At 47.0% G+C, this 19,532-nt stretch overlaps 1 protein-coding gene across 1 annotated transcript in view; it reads right to left on the bottom strand.

The window, feature by feature from the left end:
• The window catches only part of LOC119446191 (fatty-acid amide hydrolase 2-A-like), a 334,649-nt gene that overhangs the window by 36,987 nt on the left and 278,130 nt on the right, over positions 1 to 19,532 (bottom strand). Inside the window, 4 exon segments of the mRNA XM_049663200.1 lie at positions 6,034 to 6,070; positions 6,072 to 6,244; positions 9,651 to 9,864; positions 11,827 to 11,951. Of these exon segments, the coding sequence (XP_049519157.1) occupies positions 6,034 to 6,070; positions 6,072 to 6,244; positions 9,651 to 9,864; positions 11,827 to 11,951 (549 nt within the window).

Raw genomic sequence — 19,532 nt, 5'->3', positions numbered from 1 at the left:
TGCTTCGCATATGAGGAGCTCTTGTTCTTGGGCCACGTCATCAACAAGTCTGGAGTGCACCCCGACCCTCAGAAAACTGCAGCCATCTCCAACTTTCCTCCGCCGGCCGACAAGAAAGCAGTGCGTAGATTTCTTGGACTGTGCACCTATTACAGGCGCTTCGTCAAGGACTTTTCACGGATCGCCGAGCCACTGACGTACCTCACGAAGGCCAACGTCGAGTTCAAGTGGGAGACGCCGCAAGTCGAAGCATTTGAAGCACTGAAGCGACGCCTGCAATTGCCGCCAATACTTGCGCATTTCGACGAAAACGCCGATACCGAAGTCCACACCGACGCAAGCAGCGTAGGACTCGGCGCCGTTCTTGTGCAGAGGACTGACGAACTAGAAAGGGTTGTAAGTTACGCTAGCCTGTCGCTATCGAAGGCGGAAGCAAATTATTCCACAACAGAAAAGGAGTGCCTCGCCATCACCTGGGCTACATCAAAGTTTCGTCCCTACCTCTATGGCAGGCCCTTTAAAGTTGTGAGCGACCACCACGCCTTGTGTTGGCTAGCTAACTTGAAGGATCCTTCAGGTCGCCTCGCACGATGGAGTCTTAGGCTTCAAGCATTCGATATCACCGTCGTTTACAAGTCCGGGCGAAAGCACTCTGACGCCGACTGCTTCTCTCGCGCCCCCGTAGAACCGCCGCCACAAGGCGACCAGGATGACGACACTTTCTTGGGACCCATCAGTGCCGACGAATTTGCCGAACAACAGCGAGCCGACCCCGAACTAAGGAGCCTTGTAGACTACCTTGAAGGCAAGACCGTCATTGTGCCGAAGGTGTTCAGGCGAGGATTGGCGTCGTTTTTCTTGCAAAACGACATTCTCCTAAAGAAGAACTTCTCGCCCCTCCGAGCCAACTACCTCCTCGTGGTACCCTCAGCAATGCGTCCAGAGGTTCTGCAAGCTCTCCATGACGACCCAACGGCTGGACACCTCGGTTTTTCCCGCATGCTCGTGAGGATACAAGAAAAATACTACTGGCCTCGCCTCTCTGCCGACGTCGCCCATTACGTAAGGACATGCCGAGACTGCCAGCGACGCAAAACACCGCCGACAAGGCCAGCCGGACTTCTACAGCCGATCGAGCCACCTCGCCGACCGTTCCAGCAGATCGGGATGGACTTACTGGGGCCTTTTCCGACGTCGACGTCCGGGAATAAATGGATTGTCGTAGCTACGGACTACCTCATCCGCTACGCCGAAACAAAAGCCTTGCCCAAAGGCAGTGCCGCCGAGGTAGCCCGATTCTTCGTTGAGAACATCCTCCTGCGTCACGGTGCCCCAGAAATCCTCATCACCGACAGAGGTACGGCCTTCACGGCTGAACTAACTCAAGCCATCCTGCGCTACAGCCAGACAAGCCATCGCCGGACCACCGCCTACCACCCGCAGACGAATGGCCTCACCGAGCGCCTAAATAAGACCATCGCTGACATGCTGGCAATGTACGTCGACGTCGAACACAAGACGTGGGATGCCATCCTTCCGTACGTGACCTTCGCATACAACACGGCCATGCAAGAAACGACGCACATGGCGCCGTTAAACCTGGTCTACGGAAGGAAACCGGCAACGACGCTTGACGCCATGCTACCGGATGTCTCCGACGAAGAAAATCTCAACGTTGCCACCTATTTGCAGCGTGCCGAAGAAGGTCGACAGCTCGCCCGCCTGCGCATCAAGAACCAGCAGAGAAACGACAGCCTTCGACGACGCTACGTCGAGTACCAACCCGGAGACCGTGTTTGGGTCTGGACTTCGATATGCCAACGAGGACTTAGCAAGAAACTCTTACGTCGCTATTTCGGACCATATAAGATCATCCGACGTATTGGCGCACTGGACTATGAGGTCATGCCAGACGGTATTTCGCAATCACAGCGGCGCCGCGCACGACCTGAAGTCATCCACGTGGTGCGTCCCCTTGGGGGGACACGGGTTGTGGCAACCAAAAATCGCGAAAAAACTCGATTTTTTTAAATTGCATTGTTGGAATGTATAGCTATTATTGCACCTATATTGGTAATTTCATACCGATAATGTCAATATTTTAGCCGCAATGATGCCTTACACGACGTGTACTAGCTGAATTTCAGGCTAAACTGACGCTGAAACGGCACATTTTCCGAAATGCGCGCCTGCACTTCCACGTGTGCTAGCGTGGACATCTTGGTCTCATTTGAAAGAGCCGCTTTTTGCCTTCAAATTCCCGCCACGGGCCCCATTCAGCTATTGGCCACTTAAAAACTGCGCGCCAAAAAAAGGTACTAAAACGCTCTCCTATTCAGCACTTGGCGCACGTGACTTGAGCTTGCCTCCCAATTGGCGGAACAGCATGGCCATCGTCTGCTGCGCGCTTGGAGACGCGCATTGAGACGCGCCATCTTGCCCCAGTGTCGGCGAGAAAGCGTGCCGCGTTGTCGAAAACGGTGCGCAAATTTCGCACGCGGCACAAGTTTGGTGCTAAAAAAGTGCGACGGACGCTCATCAAAAACTACAAAGTGCGCTGCTCGACGCCGCAAAACGACCAGGACGCCACAGCCTCAGCGTTTGATGCCCAAATCATCGATGCAGCAACAGTAGGCCTAACGACCGCAGCGGCTGCTGCAATTCAGAGTCCGTCTGCCGCCAAGCCTTCGACCTTCACTCGCGGCAAGATACGATCTACCGGCAACCCTCCGAGCTGAAGGAGGAAGCGGCGAAAGCCAAAGCAAATCTATCGGCGTTATCTTCCGCTCCAGCGACGGAGAGGAAACGTGAGTTCGTGGGTGACAGTACCGACGATGCCCTTCGCCCGGCTGATGGGACTACGTTTACGATTGTGGATTTGAGTGCAGTGAACACTTTATTAACGTTTGCGACGAGCAAAAACTGCAGTGGTGCTTTCGAAATCGTCCGAGACGAGCGGGAATACGGACTCACTGTGAAGCTGCGTTTTATGTGCGCAAACTGTGGAGAGACTCGGTGTGGAGCTCGCCGCGCGTTCATAGTGCCGAGCGAATGAACCCCTTTGCTGTGAACGTTTTGGCTACGCGTGCCATGCAGGCTACGGGCAACCGACAGACCGCGTTCAATGACATTTTCTCAGTGATGGACATCAGCCGTCGGGCTCTTCACACGAAACCGTGGCAGAGCTACGTGAAGGTGAAGCTGACGCCCGCGGCCGATCGCACGGCGCGTAATCTGACGAGCGACTGCGCGCGGTCGATTCGCGAACTTTACGCCGAACTGAACGTGGGCAAAGCAACAGAAAACTTGCGCCAGTCCCCAAAAAGCGGCACACGGGGGCTGGAAGTCAGCAGGACTACATGTCTGGTGCCTACTGAGCTGTTCCAGCTGTAAATTTGCAAATAAAAAGGTTTTGCATGTTTTCTCACTTTTCTCAAAACTTGTTTTTGGGTGACTTCACCAGACTGTCGGAGTGATATCTCATGATCTAGAACAGCTAGAGCAATAATTCTTTCCTTAGCAGAAAGCCTAATCTGCATATTACAAAGTGCGGAGAGCAGAATATCAAATTTCTGCACATGTATATTTTTCTTTTATTAATTTTCTTTTGTTGTGGTAGCCATAGGACAAGGAAATAAATTTGATCACCTGCAGAATGGCTAATTATAATCTAATTTGAAAACTTTTTTGCAGCATTGCATTTATTGCATATTACAGTATCTAGCTATGAAATAATATTCACTTTCTACTGAGCAGTTTTTTTTCCATTGTCTCCTGAAACAATTGAGCGACAGATGTGTGTATCTTCTGAACAAATGGACCTACAAGAAAAATTATTGCATATTTGAAATCAGCGCGAAAAACTAAACAAGCCTGATTATTTTCAACAGAATTGGCCATAAGATGCAGGACATAATCTCCACAACCCATGTCCCCCCTTAAGCCTTTCCACGCCCGCTGACGAACTTAGGTCCTTTGTTGCTTTGTTATTTTTGTCCCTTTCTGTACACGTGGTTTTGTTTTCGCTTTCGTGTTTGCAGCATCGGGACGATGCTTTTTAAGGGGAGGGTATTGACACGTATACATGCTTATCTTTCACCGGTGGCCGCTTTCAACCGGCTAACAAATGTTAAATGTTATCGCTCGGCGCAGGATTCGCCTGTATCGGAAGTTTCTAGAACGTTATCGATGCTTCTTTTCGTTGCCTGTTTTCAACAACGCTTATGTTATCTGATTGTGTGACCGACGCGAATTGTCTAGAGCTTTCTGGAAGACACGCGGGCATCGGGGATTAATCTGGAACCTTCGATGACTCAGGTATAAAAGCCGACGCGTCTCGCCGCTGATCAGATTTCGACGACCGCCAACTCTGTTCGCCGTTTTCGTTGTGCTTCGAGTGTAGCTTGCTTTTGTGGGCACAGGTTCGCCCAATAAACAACCAGTTTCGTCATACACAGTTTTACTACTGTTTACTTCAGCGTCACTACTACGTGACAATATCACCCCTGAAGGAAGCCGAATGCCAGGCTAGGTTACGCTTATGCCTCTTTGAACCAGTGTGTGCCCGGCGGCGGTGGGAATCGAACCCACAACCTCCCGCAGCCGAGGTGGGAACTCTACCACTAGGCCACGGCTTGGTGAGGGGTGTTTGGCGGACTTTAGACGAAGAGGCAAAGCAAGACTGAAATTTCTTTAGAAGGTCATGAAGATATTTATTATGATAAATATTGCCCATACAATGCAAATTTAAAGAAAAACAATTAAGAAAGTGGATGTTATCGAACACTTAGTAAAATGTGCTATATACTTAAAATACGAGTACTTGCGGCAGAATTGAGATCAAACCGGTAAAGCTGAGCACCACATTTTAAAAGTAATCACAATCACTTTAATGGTGCCAAAGCAGCAATTCATAATCCGTACGAGATCGAAGTAATCTCAGTCACTTTCACATTTCACCAAAATAGTCTGCATGTCAAGTACAAAAATACAGCTAAATGGGCTACATATTGAAAATGACAGTTCTTGTGCCAGAAATGAGATCAAAGCCGATAAAGCTGAGCATCACAATGCAAACGTAATCAGTCACATATCACAGCTGCCACAGCAGCAGTTGGTAATCAGTACGAGATCGAATTCCCCAGCGCCGTTCCGGGGCAGCTACTGACAAAAGTGTCAGTTTGGAGCAGCATGTTGCAGCATTTCTCTTTTGGAGCAGTTTGGAGCAATTGGAGGCGCACTTTCATCACTGCATGTATTCTTCGAGCCCTAGGATGAATTCTCTGGCACCTGTTGTGCGGACCCTGCATGTGAAGCCTCACATTGACCAAGCATACCTGTGCCAGCAGGTTTGAAAGACAAGGAGCATTTCCTCTCGTGGGCTGCACACAAGAAGTGCAAGCGCTACAGGAGCTACCAGGCGAGACACCCACTGATGTCGCCTGCGGTCTCCGATTCCCAGCAAGTGGTGAGTGCAAAGTTTCCATTGGGGCCTTTCTCCAGTATTTCCCCACACATGGGAGAAATTCTCCACGTATTTCCATGGCAGACACCGCAGCCACCCGTACCTTAGCTATCAACTAAAAAACCCTGTTAACCTAGAGCATTTTCAATGAATTCCACATTGATTGTCTGTACAACTAGCTGGTTAGCTCAAAGCACTAGTAGATGCAAACATACTAAATGCTCTTCCAATGTAACGTTGCAAACGTCCACTGTTTCCTAAAGCCTGAATTGAACCAAGGCTGTCAAGCAGGCGTGAGGCAACTTCAGTGCGTAAAGTGTTGAGGCATGGTGCCATTTGTGCCCCCACACCCCTGCAGCGACACTGAATTTTGCAATTACTGGATTAATGTGAAAAAGTGATCTACACAGATCCTGAAACATCAATCTCTTGTTTATCACACTTGTCAGCGAATTCCTTTTACTAATAAATGATCCTCTTACCTGCCCGTTTGTGACAACTGCAAGCGACAGCTGATGCTACCATAGAAAAACAAACGTGCAGCCGCATGAGCAAAAGCACGAACTGACCACTGGATCTGCCACAAATGCGGCGACTGTCGTATGGGGTTGTTGGTGCGTCCGTGCAAGTTGTTGTACGACTCCCACCACATGCACAGCTCCGAGATGTTGGTGAGCGCCGGTGGGATGGCACTGGCCGCACGCAGTAAGGCCATGCCATCGGCATCCTGTGGGGCACGGAAGCCCTTCCGCAGCACCAGACCAGAGTCTTGTAGCATGCCTGTGGTCATACAAATAGGATGGCGATTAGGCAGGACAGTTCTTGTCAGTGTGACATTTAGCAGAAAACAAAAATGATCAGAAACGAGTACTTCCATGGCTGACACCATAGCCACCCGTACCTTATCTAGCAACTAAAAAACCCTGTCAACCTAGAGCATTTTCATCAGAAAAGAAAAGTGATCAGAAAAGAGCAATTTTTCGATTGCTCCTTAACCTCAATGTGACTAAACGGGCTATAAGAAAACAATCTACAGTTGAACCTGTTTACAACAGTGCCGGTTCCAAGAATATATTGGATATAACAATGAGCAGCCTCGGCAACGTAAACTTTTGCGAGTGTTCTATGGTAAAATAAACTGCTTACTACAATGTTCCCATGCCGCGTTATTGGTAACTATTAAATCTGAGCCATTTCACAAGTCTACATGCTGTGCACACCAAGCGTCCGCCTCACACAACTCTCTTTTGTATCCCTTTCACAGAAGAGTCTATACTGCGTCAAGTTGGTCAAAAGGGCCATTAGACCACAAGAGGTCTGCTTCGCCTCAGTGTTTTTGTTTGTCTTTGTTGCATGGTCCCAACACGAGTTTGGCTCCCCGGTTTCCTTGTATCGCGGCCGGAACGGTGAATGGCTGATCTGCCCTCGGATCATGAGCAATGCACGACGCAGTCTGCAGTCATCGATGGCACATCAGCACTCCGAGTTTCTACATGCAGATGATGCATTAGAAACATTGGAGCAACTGACTGATAAGGCAATTGTGACAGAGGTGCTAGCAGCAGATAGCGATGACGATGACAGTGTCAACGGCAACGACGACATGGTTGGACAGGCTGCCCCAGTGTTCTCGCAGGAGACATTGCAGATGATTCAGTCCCTCCAGTGCTTGATTTTCGTGAGACCCGGATGCCCTGGAGAAGGATGTTAGCAAGCTTCGCATAAAGCAGTCAAAGCTGACGGACATGGCTTTTTGTTAGCTCATTTTAACTAAGCAAAGCTTCCCTACCAGTGTATTTAGGGAACCATTTTTTCCCCAATGTGACCTTGGAAATCATGTAGGACATGTAGAAAACTTATGCGCGGTATTTTAGCAGTACTGTGTCACATAACACCTGGCAAAGCAGAGTGTTTTTCCCCAATGTGACCTTGGAAATCATGTAGGACATGTAGAAAACTGTTATGCGTGTTATTTTAGCAGTAAGATGTCACATAACATCTGGCAAAGCATAGTGAAAGGGGTGTGTACAAAAATGACGGGTCGGGCTAGGTGGTGTGACAAGGCGGATGGTCTTTTACAATGCTAGTCTTAAAAGAAATATTAGTCATAAGGGCAATTTTCTTCTCAGAACAAGTGCTTTTGCGAACAATATTACGGTTTCGAGAACAAGTGTCTGCCACACTGATGCCTGCACTTCTGTTTGCCAATTCAAAGGAGGCGAGAACTTTTGTCAAGCTTATGCCTCAGCTTTTAGATCCAGCTCTTCCTTTCAGGCAAATTAAAAAAGAAAAACTGAAATGCTTATTTGAAGCAATATCAAGCCTGCATATTATAAGTTCACAATCGCAAACAATGTCATCAGAACACCAACGTTTACTTTCTCAATATATGTATTGAACACGCTGTGTACACACACAGCTTCAACAATTGCCAATGGCTACCACTGAGCTTATATACTGCATCGATGAAAAGATGTCTTAAGTGTTTCTTCAAGCACTAGTGTCACTAGTGCTGGAAAAATTTTTAAAAAGAAAGTAACAGAAAGCCAAGTTTCAACACCAAGCAGGACACTCGCCACCATCTCAAGTAAAACGGCAACTACAAGCAAATATATAGAACTCAGCTTAAGCGGAACATTTCATATACAGAATTCATGCAAGGCGGAAGAAGTTGCTGACAGAGCCAGTGCCACTGAACATTTGAACACAGTGGAGAAAGCAGCAAGGTTTCTATAGGTTCCTTGCAGTCTATACACAGCTTTCAACGCTTCTTGAGGTCTTGGAAACACTTGGAAAACGCTTCTTTTCGCAGGGCTGTCAGCTCCTTTGTCGTGGCGTCTTGAATGGCTTCCACACTCACCATCCAGCGACCTTTAGGGCTCTCTTCACACGCGGAAACAGGAAAACATCGCATAGGAAGAGGTCAGGCAAGTATGGCGGATGGGGAAGTACAGTCATGCTGTGCTTAGCGAGAAATATTGTCACGCTGAAAGCAGTGTGCGGCCTTCTGTTATCGTGAAGAAGGCTCCATTGTCCAGATGCCCACAAGTTAAGGAGACGACGTCGCAGTGCATCACGCATGTGTTGGAGCACACGGATATAAAATTCCCGATTCACCATCTGCCTTTGTGGGACGAACTCGTGGTGTACGACACCTCTGGCATCGAAAAAAAAAATATCAGCATCGTCTTTGGTTTGGTCTTCTGTCGCCGCACCTTTCTCGATGCTGGAGAGCTTGTGTACCGCCGTTCGCCGCTCTGCCTCTTTGTTTGAGGATCGTATTGAAAACATCATGTTTCGTCTTCAGCAATGATGCTGTCGACGAATGCAGCATCCTTCTCTGCTTCGGAGAGCAAAACAGCACTCACTGATGCCCGCGTGTCCTTTTAGTCCTGTGTGAGGGAGTGCGGCGAAAGACTGGCACTCAGCTTTCGTTTCCCCAAGTTCTCGCACAAAATTTGGTGGAACGTTGTCTTAATAATGTCGAGAGCATCCGATAGCATGCGGACTGTAATGGTGTGGTCTTGCTGTACGATCTCCCTGATCCGAGCCACGTTGTTTTCATTCCGCGAGGTTGCAGGGCGCCCCTGCCTTGTGTCGTCTTCCACCGCCGTTATCCCCGAAAGGAACCCCTTGTGCCTCTCGAAAACTCGCGCCCACGATAATGTCTCGTAGCCATGTCACGAAGGAGCCTAAACGTCCGTCTGGCTGTCTTGCCAAGCTTCACACAGAATTCTGTTTACACGCTGTTCGAGGTGGACATCCATCTCTCCACATTCACTCACAATAGAATTCGCAGACGACAAGTGGCAACGTATTTTTCTACATTAGTGCCATCTAGCGGCTGCCAAAGCAATTAACCTAAATAGCTCAGGTTAGCCTGAAAAGATAGCACTACACATACGCACCAACATTTGTTTTGGGGAATTATTTCTAGAGAAGAAAATAAATCAGTCTCGAAACTTTACGGACAAAGGTTGTATTGGTGGTTACGAAGCCTGCACCGCAGAGCCAATATAAAGCATTCTCACCCATATCAACTGTAAATAGAAAGAGGAAACAATAGACCGCCCGATAACACAGCAAGAAAACTGCCCTGTTCACTTGAGATTTCTTTTTGCATTGGTGTAAAGAGCTATGCAATGAAGAGCAGTGCAACACACTGCACGTGCCTCGTGGGACTGACCTTTGACGGCATAGCAGTCCTTGGTTGAGAGCGGCACCCCGAGGACGGGCTTGTCCATGACCAGCTGCTCCGGTGTGAGTGTACCGGAGGCAACAAGCTGGTCCGCGGCTTCAGTTTCAGCTTCCTCATACCGGTCTTCCACCACAGCATTGATCACAGGCTGCACCTCTCGGACACGCCACATGTGTCGCTCAACTCGATCCACGCTCTTGAGCTGCGTAGCAGAAGTAGCAGAGGAGGATTAGATGGGCTGCAATGAGCTGATGGCATTTCAGACAGCAGACATTGTTACGACAAAAATGGTACTAGTACTAGGGCAAAATTTTTGGCAAATGAAGTGAATGACCAAACAAACAAAAAGGGTAAGACATTTTAAATTAGTTGCAGCTTAGATGATAATGATGACGGTGCTTTATGGAGTTTAATGACAAAGAGGCTACTGTGACCATAAATGCAAAAAAATGGTGATGGTTTGGCTTAATATGCAATGAAAATAAATAAATTATTGGTGTACTAAAGCGGCAAGAAAACGCTGTTGTATAGTGCCATGTGAAAAGAAAATCGAGTACTATAGATTTCCACAAAAGTGTTGCTGGAAATCAAGCGGCCATGTTTAATGGTTACAAGCTGCAACATCGGCAGATGTGATTGATGCCTCCTGTAGCACAGTTTTGTATCACACAGCATGCTAGATAAGCCAAATTGAATATTCAAATTGTGAAATCTTTCAATATGATTAGTGCTAGTAAAACATGTTTGCCAAAAGAACGCTAAAAGATACATGCCTGAGGTGAGGACATTGTGCAACAACTGAGCATACTGAATCAAGTAATATTAAGTTACTCACGGGACAGTTCTTCATAAATATTCACAAATAATTTTCTTTTGAGTAAATCTTTGGCCATGAAACTTAAGCCAGCAATTCCAAGCTTTGTTTGCTCTGTAAATACTATCATTTGGTTTTAGGCGAGCTTTTACTTCACATGGCATATAACCACAAGCGTACAGGATTCTTGTCTACAAAGCAATAAACGTTTGCCAACAAAATTGTTCAATATTAACACGATAGTGTTTAGAGCCCCATGTCGCAGAAAATCCGGCATCGGCAATCAGCGTGTGATCGCGGGTGGCGGAGAAAATCATCCAACCACATCGACCGTGCAGGCCCTCCACGTGGTGCAAGGTTTTGGGGAACAAAAATTTAATTTCTCACAGTGAAATCCGTCAGAAAAATGGTAAAGTACGAGTTTACCATTCGGCGTCGGATTGTTTACCAATCGACGCGTATTCTAATTTGAATGTACGAGAAAACCTAATTCTGCTACGAGGAAACTCAAACACCAAACCCCTTTTCCAGCATTTTTACCAGACATGCGCGCATCGGGGCAATAGCAAACAATAAAATAATAAAAAAAGGTGCTAGGGCATTCACATTTTAATATAAGACCACTTATATTGCCCCTGGAAAAACGTCTCTCCGGCAATGCATTTCAGTTTAAAAGTGAAGCAGACTTTAAGGGGATCGGTGTAAGCTTGGTCTTTGTAAGCTGGTTTTCCCATGTTATGTGTTGCAGTGAATGCAGCCTACTTGCCGTATGCGAACGATGCAATGCGAACGGGTCCCGATAACGCTATCGCGTTCTACTCTTAAAGGTGAAGCTTAAGCGTCCTCCAATTAATTTTTTATCTTGCTGCTCAGAAACTGGAGTGCGAGACTAGCTCTTGGTTGCCTAAAGCGTTAACATCTTCAAGAAAAATTGATAACTCTGAATTCTCACATTTCAGGCCCACTTTACATGGTATGCGAACAGCATATTGCATAGATGAATTCCTTGCTTTCCACCCCATGCAAATTTGCTTTGTGAAGTACATTTGTATGTTTATACCTTCAGGGAAAGTGAACTGCTTTACAGATTTGCCTGAGTAATGGACAATTATTACTTCTCATGTCGATTGTTACTTACATGAAAAAGAGCGCTGTCTATTTTGAATCTCATCTGCACTTCAGTTACTAGTGTGAATTGTGACTATTACTATTTTGTGTCGCATGCCAAATTATAAGAACCCCCATTTCTCCCTCAATTTTTTCAGATACACACCTCTATTCAGTAGCATTAAAAATTAATTTCGTCAGGTCTAATTACATGTATGCTCTTCAGGAGCACCGTCATCTTACCTTACGGGACTCCAAAATTTTCTCTGACACCTCATTGCTTGCTGCCGCAATGTTTACTTGCTTTGCCGTGTCGGAAACAGCTTGTTCAAGCAGGCTACTTTTGGTCGCTGTGGCTCTTGGAGTTGCTGCAAAATGTGCGAAGCACATTAGCTTGACAGTGCCATGACTACCGAAATATAACATTGCTATTTCAGGAAGAACACACCAATTATGGGACCAATAAGAAAAGGTAATACAAGTCTTTACCTGCACCAGGTTTGATATTGTACTTGACTGTCCATACCTTTCATAGCTGAATTGGTGCACCAAATAATGCGCATTGATCACTGAAAGCAGGAATACTTCGCATTCTCATTTATATGCATAGCAGTGACCTTTCAATCATTATAGAAATGCACGAAATTGGAAATTGACGTTACTTTTACAACCGCATTTCTATGATGATGTATGGTGTTTAATGGCGCAAGGGCCAGGTATGGCCAAAGAGCGCCAGGCCTGTGTTAATAAGTTGACAATGGAGCAATGAATTGCGAAAGGTAGATGTGTCGTGGTTGTAAAAGGGCCTAAAAACAATCGCTGTAAAATGCGTAAAATATATATGTAATAAAATTATGGCAATGGCTAATGAGGTGCACTATGAAACGAAAAAAACAAATTGCAAGATAATGATGATAAATGAGAATTTATCACTGATAAGTATTTTCAAAAAGCACTACTGCCTTGACAGGCCCTTTGAAATGCAAGGGCCTGGAGACGCGTGCTATACAAAACTACTATCGCAGCGGCATCCTCTGGAGAGAGGATGCGCTATGAAACAATTGGGCAAATAACATGCAATGTAACATCGCTAAGAAAACCCAGGACAGCGTTGGTGTTAAAGATGGGTTTGTCACCCAGAAACATAGCGGGATGGAGAGGGAGACAGTACCGGTACGCTAGAGGAAACTGCCTTTTTCTCTCTGTTTCGGCTTCCCTGCACTCCACGAGGGCGTGGAGCACGGTAAGCCTCTCTCCACATCTACCACAGGTTGGTGGGTCATTTCCGGTTAAAATAAAATTGTGGGTGCCGTATGTATGTCCTATTCTCAAACAAGAGAATAGGACATTAGTTCTTCGTATTTTCATAACGGGATGCCAGGGACCTATCTGTGGCTTAACTAAATGGAGCTTATTGTTTGTTTCGGCATCCCACAAGCGCTGCCAGTGGCTTCGAAGATTATTTCTTAAGTAGGGCTTGAGGTCTGCGGCAGGGATAGAAGCTGTAGGGTTAAGGGCTCGCGATGCAGTTGATGAGGCCATTTGATCAGCCAGAACATTGCCCTCGATGCCTCTATGGCCAGGCACCCAGCACAAAATAATATGCTGGTTAGACATATATGCTTTGCACAGAGCAGAATACAGTTCAATGAGTACAGGGTTTTTGTGTCTGCGTAGAGTCATGATAGCTTTTACAACGCTTAGGGAGTCTGTAAATATTATTGATCGTTTGAGTTTTGACTTGCCTATATTCTTCACGGCTGATAAAAGTGCATAGGCTTCAGCCGTAAAAATGCTTGTTTCCGGGTGCAGTACATCGGACTCGGAGAATGATGGGCCGACTACTGCATAAGAAACCCCTGCATGTGACTTGGAAGCGTCAGTGTAAAACTAAGTGCAGGACGAGTACTTGAATTGGATTTCTAGAAAATGCATCTGGATTTGTGCCTCTGGAGCGTCTTTTGTGACCTCTACAAACGAAGTATCACACTCTATGAGTTGCCACTGCCACGGTGGCACTGGATTTGCTGGGGCCATCAAATTATTTTCAAGTAGTGGGATATCCATTTCTGCGCTAATTTTTCTTATACGTAGTGAGAAGGGTTCTCTTACTGTCGGCCGGTTATTAAAGAGTGTGGCACTGGTCATATCATTTATGATTGAGAAGGACGGATGTTCCGAGTTCGAATTTACTTTCAGGAAATAGGTAAGGCTTAAGTATGAACGTTGCATGTCAAGCGACCACACGTCCGCTTCTACGTACAAGCTTGACACAGGACTTGTCCTGAAGGCACCAGTGGCTAGGCGGATGCCTAGATGGTGTACAGGATCCAGCATCTTTAGGGCGCTTGGCGTAGCGGAATGGTACACTATGGCGCCGTAATCTAGTCGTGTGAGTATGAGGCTCTTATACAGATTTAAAAGGCACTTTGTGTCACTACCCCAAACGGTGCGTGACAACACTTTTAGAATATTCATTGTTTTCATACACTTGTTTCTTAGATACCGTATGTGTGCCACAAATGTAAGTTTCGTATCTAGAATCACACCTAAAAATTTGTGTTCTGTTTTTACGGCCACACGTTGTCCCTGCAACTCAATGTCAGGATCGGGGTGCAGACCCCTCTTCCTGGAGAACAGGACGCAGGTGGTCTTTTGTGGGTTAAGGCTAAATCCATTCTCGTCTGCCCACTTAGACACCTTGTTCAGACCAAGCTGAATCTGCCGCTCACAGACTGCAAGATTGCACGAGGCGAAACCTAACTGTACATCATCGACGTATGCAGAGTAAAACATGTTTCTTGGGATATACAGACGCAAAGAACTCATTTTTACGATAAAGAGAGTGCAACTCAGCACCCCGCCCTGTGGCACTCCAGTTTCCTGCACAAATGGTCTTGATACAGCATTTCCCAGACGAACACGGAATGTGCGATTAGATAAATAACTTTCTATGACATTTAACATGTTACCACGTATACCAACGTGTGAGAGGTCTCTAAGTATTCCAAACCGCCACGTGGTGTCGTAGGCTTTTCCATATCAAGGAATACAGACAGAAAGAACTGCTTATGGACAAAAGCTTCACGAATTTGCGTTTCAATACGTATCAAATGGTCGGCAGTGGATCGACCCTCTCGAAACCCGCATTGGTACGGGTCAAGCAGTTTGTTTGATTCGAGGAAATGTATTAGTCGGCGGTTTATCAATTTTTCGAACAGTTTGCAGAGACAGCTTGTTAGTGCTATAGGCCGGTAACTCGAAACACACGATGGGTCCTTGCCCTGCTTCAGTATAGGGACGACAATGGCCTCTTTCCAGGCGGCGGGGATCTTGCCGGAGGACCATATAGCATTGTAAAGGCAGAGGAGAGTTTTCTTTGTTTCATGGGGAAGGTGTTTTAGCATTTGATAAACTATGCGGTCAGAGCCTGGGGCAGACTTGTTGCAACAACTAAGCGACGCATAGAGCTCAGCGATGCAAAATGGCTGGTTGTATGCCTCGTCTCCGGTGCATTTTCTTTCTATTTTCTGTTTTTCTATGGTAGCCTTGTGTCTTTTAAATGTTGGCGAATAATGAGATGAGCTTGCCACATGTTCAAAATGTGCTCCCAGGCAGTTAGCTTGGTCTTCCAGACTGTCGCCTTGTGTGTTTACCAATGGGAGTGAATAAGTTTGTAGCCCTTTTATCTTATTAACTTTCTTCCAGACTCTGCCCTCGTCTGTATACGAGTTGATGCCTGATAAAAACTTCTCCCAACTCTCTCTCCTGGCCTGTCGACGTGTTCTTCTCCCCTGCGATTTTATCTTCTTAAAATTGACAAGATTCTCCGCAGTTGGGGAGTCGCGTAGCAACCCCCACGCTTTGCTCTGTTTCCTACGAGCCTTCCGACATTCCTCGTTCCACCATGGGACACGGCGTTTGCAGGTCGCACCACTTATTTCAGGTATACATTCAGAAGCGGCATCAATTATAAAACATGTAAAATACTCGACAGCAGCATCAATTCCCAGCGAAGATATTTCAGACCACGAGATACTACTTGTAAGACTTTGGAATTTCTCCCAATCTGCCATATCCAACTTCCAGCGGGGTGCCTGTGGTGGAGGTTCGTTTTGTAGTGGTGATCTCAGCAGTATCGGGAAGTGGTCACTCCCGTAAGGATTTTTTATAACTTCCTATTTAAGTTCAGCAAATATAGACGGGGAAGCTACACTGAGATTAATGGAAGAAAACGTTTTGTTTGCGAGATTGTAGTAGGTGGGTTCCTTCTTATTCAGGAGACACGCACCAGAGGAGAAAAGAAATTGTTCGATTAGGCGTCCTCGCGCATCGATACGCGTGTCGCCCCACAAGCTGCTGTGTGCATTGAAATCACCAAGAACGAGGTAAGGTTCTGGTAATTCATCTATAAGTGACTGAAATTCATGCTTGTGTAAAGGATAATGTGGGGGTATGTAGAGCGAGCAAATGGTAACGAGTTTACCCAGAAGTACAGCACGAACGGCTGCCGCCTCAAGTGCCGTATTAAGTGGAAGTTGCTGACAGGCTACACTTCTGTCGAGTATGATGGCCACACCACCAGATGATGCGGCAGAATCCTCGCGATCTTTTCGGAAAACAATATTCTGACGTAGGAAGTTGGTGTTTCTGGAGTTTAAATGTGTTTCTTGAACACACAGCACCTTTGGATTAAATTTACTGATAAGTTCTTGGATGTCGTCTAGGTTGTGGATTAGTCCCCTAACATTCCACTGCATTATTGTGTTCATGTTGGAGAAAAATAAAAGGTGCTGTGTGTCTCAAAAGGGAGGAGAGTGACTACTTTACAGGGCCTTTGTTAGGCCCAGTAATTGGTGTTTTGTCTTTTTTGGAGCGGTCGAGAGAACCTCGCCGCTTCTTCGACGCTACCTGCGCCGTTTGGCTTGGACTGGTGTCCATAGCCTCTTGCGAGGCACTGGACACCCGCTCCAGAGAGCGATGTGTGCGCCGCGTAGACTTCATCTCGAGCGACGAAGTCTTTGTCCCCACTAGGCCGGAGGTCGAAAGGACCCCTGTGGCCTCTGCGGTGCCCTGGCTGCTGCCGGAGCTTGTAGATGCCACTGGTGTGGAAACTTTGAGAGATGGCAGGGCAGCGTTGGCTGCTCCCACCGTAGGGGCGGATGGCGTTGACCTCGGCACGCTAGGCGTGGTCCGGGCTGCCGCCAGAAGCCGTTGTGGTGCCGCCCCCCGTTGCACCACTTCGGCGAAGGATGTTTTCAGTGACAATAATGATGAGATCCGTTGTCGAGCTTCACGGAATGTTATATTCTCCTTAACTTTTACTGTAATTATTTCCTTTTCTTTCTTCCAGGCTGGACAAGCTCTGGAGTATGCAGGGTGACTGCCGTCGCATTCGCACAATGTAGCTCATCATTATTGCAGTCGTCAGCAGAGTGAGCGGTTGTGCCGCACTTTGCGCAAATAAGCTGCCCTCTGCAGCTCTGGGATGCGTGACCAAATCTCTGACATTTGAAGCAACGTCGCGGGTTTGGAATATAAGCTCGAACATGAAGTTTTACATAGCCGGTTTCGAGAGTCTCAGGCAAAGTAGTTGAGTTGAAAGTGAGTATTAAGTGCTTTGTTGGGATTTCGATGTCATTCCGCCTGATTTTGATGCGCTGCACGTGGATTACGCCTTGGTCCTTCCATCCATCCAGGAGTTCTTCTTCATTCAATGTCATTAAGTCTTCATCTGATACCACGCCTTTCACTGTGTTCATAGTTCGATGTGCGCTCACAGAAACAGGTATGTTACCAAAAGCTACGAGGTGTGCGAGTTTGTTGTGTTGTTCCTTGTCTTTGAGTTCGAGAAGCAAATCTCCACTTGACATCTTTGTTACCTTATAACCAGCTCCAATGGTCTCTTTTAGGCACTTGGCCACAAGAAATGGAGAAATTGCTCTAGCTTTCGTAGATGACTGCTCACAGTGAAGGACGTGGAATTTGGGGAAAGTTCCTTTTTTTTTGGGCCAGAATAGCGAGGTTGCGTCGGTGCGTACCCTTTTCGAGGCACGATCGGTAGAAAAGGGGTTTGAGGATCCCATGGAAATAAGTGATTTATTCGGCAACGGCGTCTGCAACCCAGCACGGAGCCCAACAAGGGGACGTGGCAGAACATATAAACAAGTCTGCACAGCGCCAGCAGTATGCCGTTACTATAACCCAATATGGTATACCCAAGGTAGGACAGCCACACCAGGTTAACCCTTGCCGCCAGGAAAAGTGGAAGTGAATAGAAAAGATGAGAAGACAGGAAAGATGAAAAGCGGGAGAAAAAGACGAAGATTGGAGAGGAAGACAGGAAAAGGCGACTGCCGATTTCCCCCGGGTGGGTCAGTCCGGGGGTGCCGTCTATGTGAAGCAGAGGCCGAAGAGGTGTGTTGCCTCCGCCGGGGGGCCATAAAGGTCCGAACACCCAGCATCGGCTCAGCCCCCAGGATCCCCCTTTCCCCAGACACGGCTAAGCCGCGCACGGCTACACGCGGGAGGGTCCAACCCTCATGTGCTCGGGTCCGTGGTGTCGCAACACACCAAACGCCTGCTTACGCAGACGCCCCTGCGGGGAACCGCATTTCTAATAAAGCACGTCATTTCAATTATGTTAAGTGTAATGTTTGTGCTGTGCCTAAAAAATAATAAAAAAGAAAACCGAACTTTTGAAATAGAGCACCAACCAGTAGAGGGACCGTGCTGCGGCTACTGAGTGCATGTAGCGGCAGGTTTAGACAACAAACTGCCATTTGCCGCATTTCGCTCTGACCATAAGTTGGCGAGCTAAAGCCACTGCTTTGAGCACATGAACAAGTTATTCTTCAGAATGGTGCCAAAGTGACAATGAATGAATTCGAAGAACGTCGTGTGTGTGTGTGAAGTTCAGCGACAAACTAGAAAAACCCACAGGTACATGCCAGTTGCTTTGCCAAGCACACGGGGAGGACTGTATCAGTCGCACGCAGTGCTATGATTGGTTCAAGCGTTTTGAAGATGGACGAATGTCGGTCGGTGATGAACTCAAAATTGGACGACCTTCGTTATCCACAGATGATGACCACGTCGAGAGAGTTCGAACTGTGATTCGTGGAAATCGTCGGTTGACTGTTCGTGAAGTCGCTCACAAAGTTCGTATCAGCGTAGGATCATGTAATCAAATTTTTAGTGACACACTTGGGATGCGTCGTGTCAGTGCAAAATTCGTGCCGCGTTTGTTGACTGCCTCACAGAAGCACACCCATGCTGAAATCAGCCAGGAACTGCTCGCTGCTGCCAATAACAATGAATACTTTCTTAATTACATCATAACAGGCGATGAGACATGGGTTTATGGCTATGGTGTTGAAACGAAAGTGCAGTCATTGTAGTGGGTGGCCAAAGGTTCTCGCTGAAACAAAAACACTCATGAGTCGGTCGAACGTGAAGGTGATGTTGGTTATGTTTTTTGACTGCTAAGGCATTGTCCACCACGAATTTGTGCCACATGATCAGATGGTAAACAAAGAAGTTTACTGGGGAATCCTAGCACGTCAGAGAGATCTTTAGCACAGTAAGATGCCTGAATTGTGTGAAAATCACGCTTGGATGTTGCACCATGACAATGCCCCGGCTCACGCGCCGCTCCTTGTGCGCAGCTAATTAGCGAAACACCACATTCCTGTTGTGCCCCACCCACCATATTCTCCAGACCAAGCCCCAGCAGACTTTTTTTCTATTCCCCAAGATGAAAACCACCTTGAAAGGATGTCGTTTCTAAACCGTAGAGGAGATCCAGGACATTGCGTGAAGAGACCTGCGCGCCATTCCAGAAAGTGTGTTCCAGGAGGCTTTCCAAAAATGGAAGAAAGGATAGGCAGAGTGCATTGCCAGTAGAGGGGACTACGTTGAAGGGGACAGAACTTCAAATGGTGTACCAT

Source organism: Dermacentor silvarum, chromosome 1 (genome assembly GCF_013339745.2).
Source record: "Dermacentor silvarum isolate Dsil-2018 chromosome 1, BIME_Dsil_1.4, whole genome shotgun sequence".
NCBI classification, from domain to species: domain Eukaryota; kingdom Metazoa; phylum Arthropoda; class Arachnida; order Ixodida; family Ixodidae; genus Dermacentor; species Dermacentor silvarum.
The sequence above is the reverse complement of the archived record's forward strand: the minus strand, read 5'-3'. Positions and strand labels throughout refer to the sequence as shown.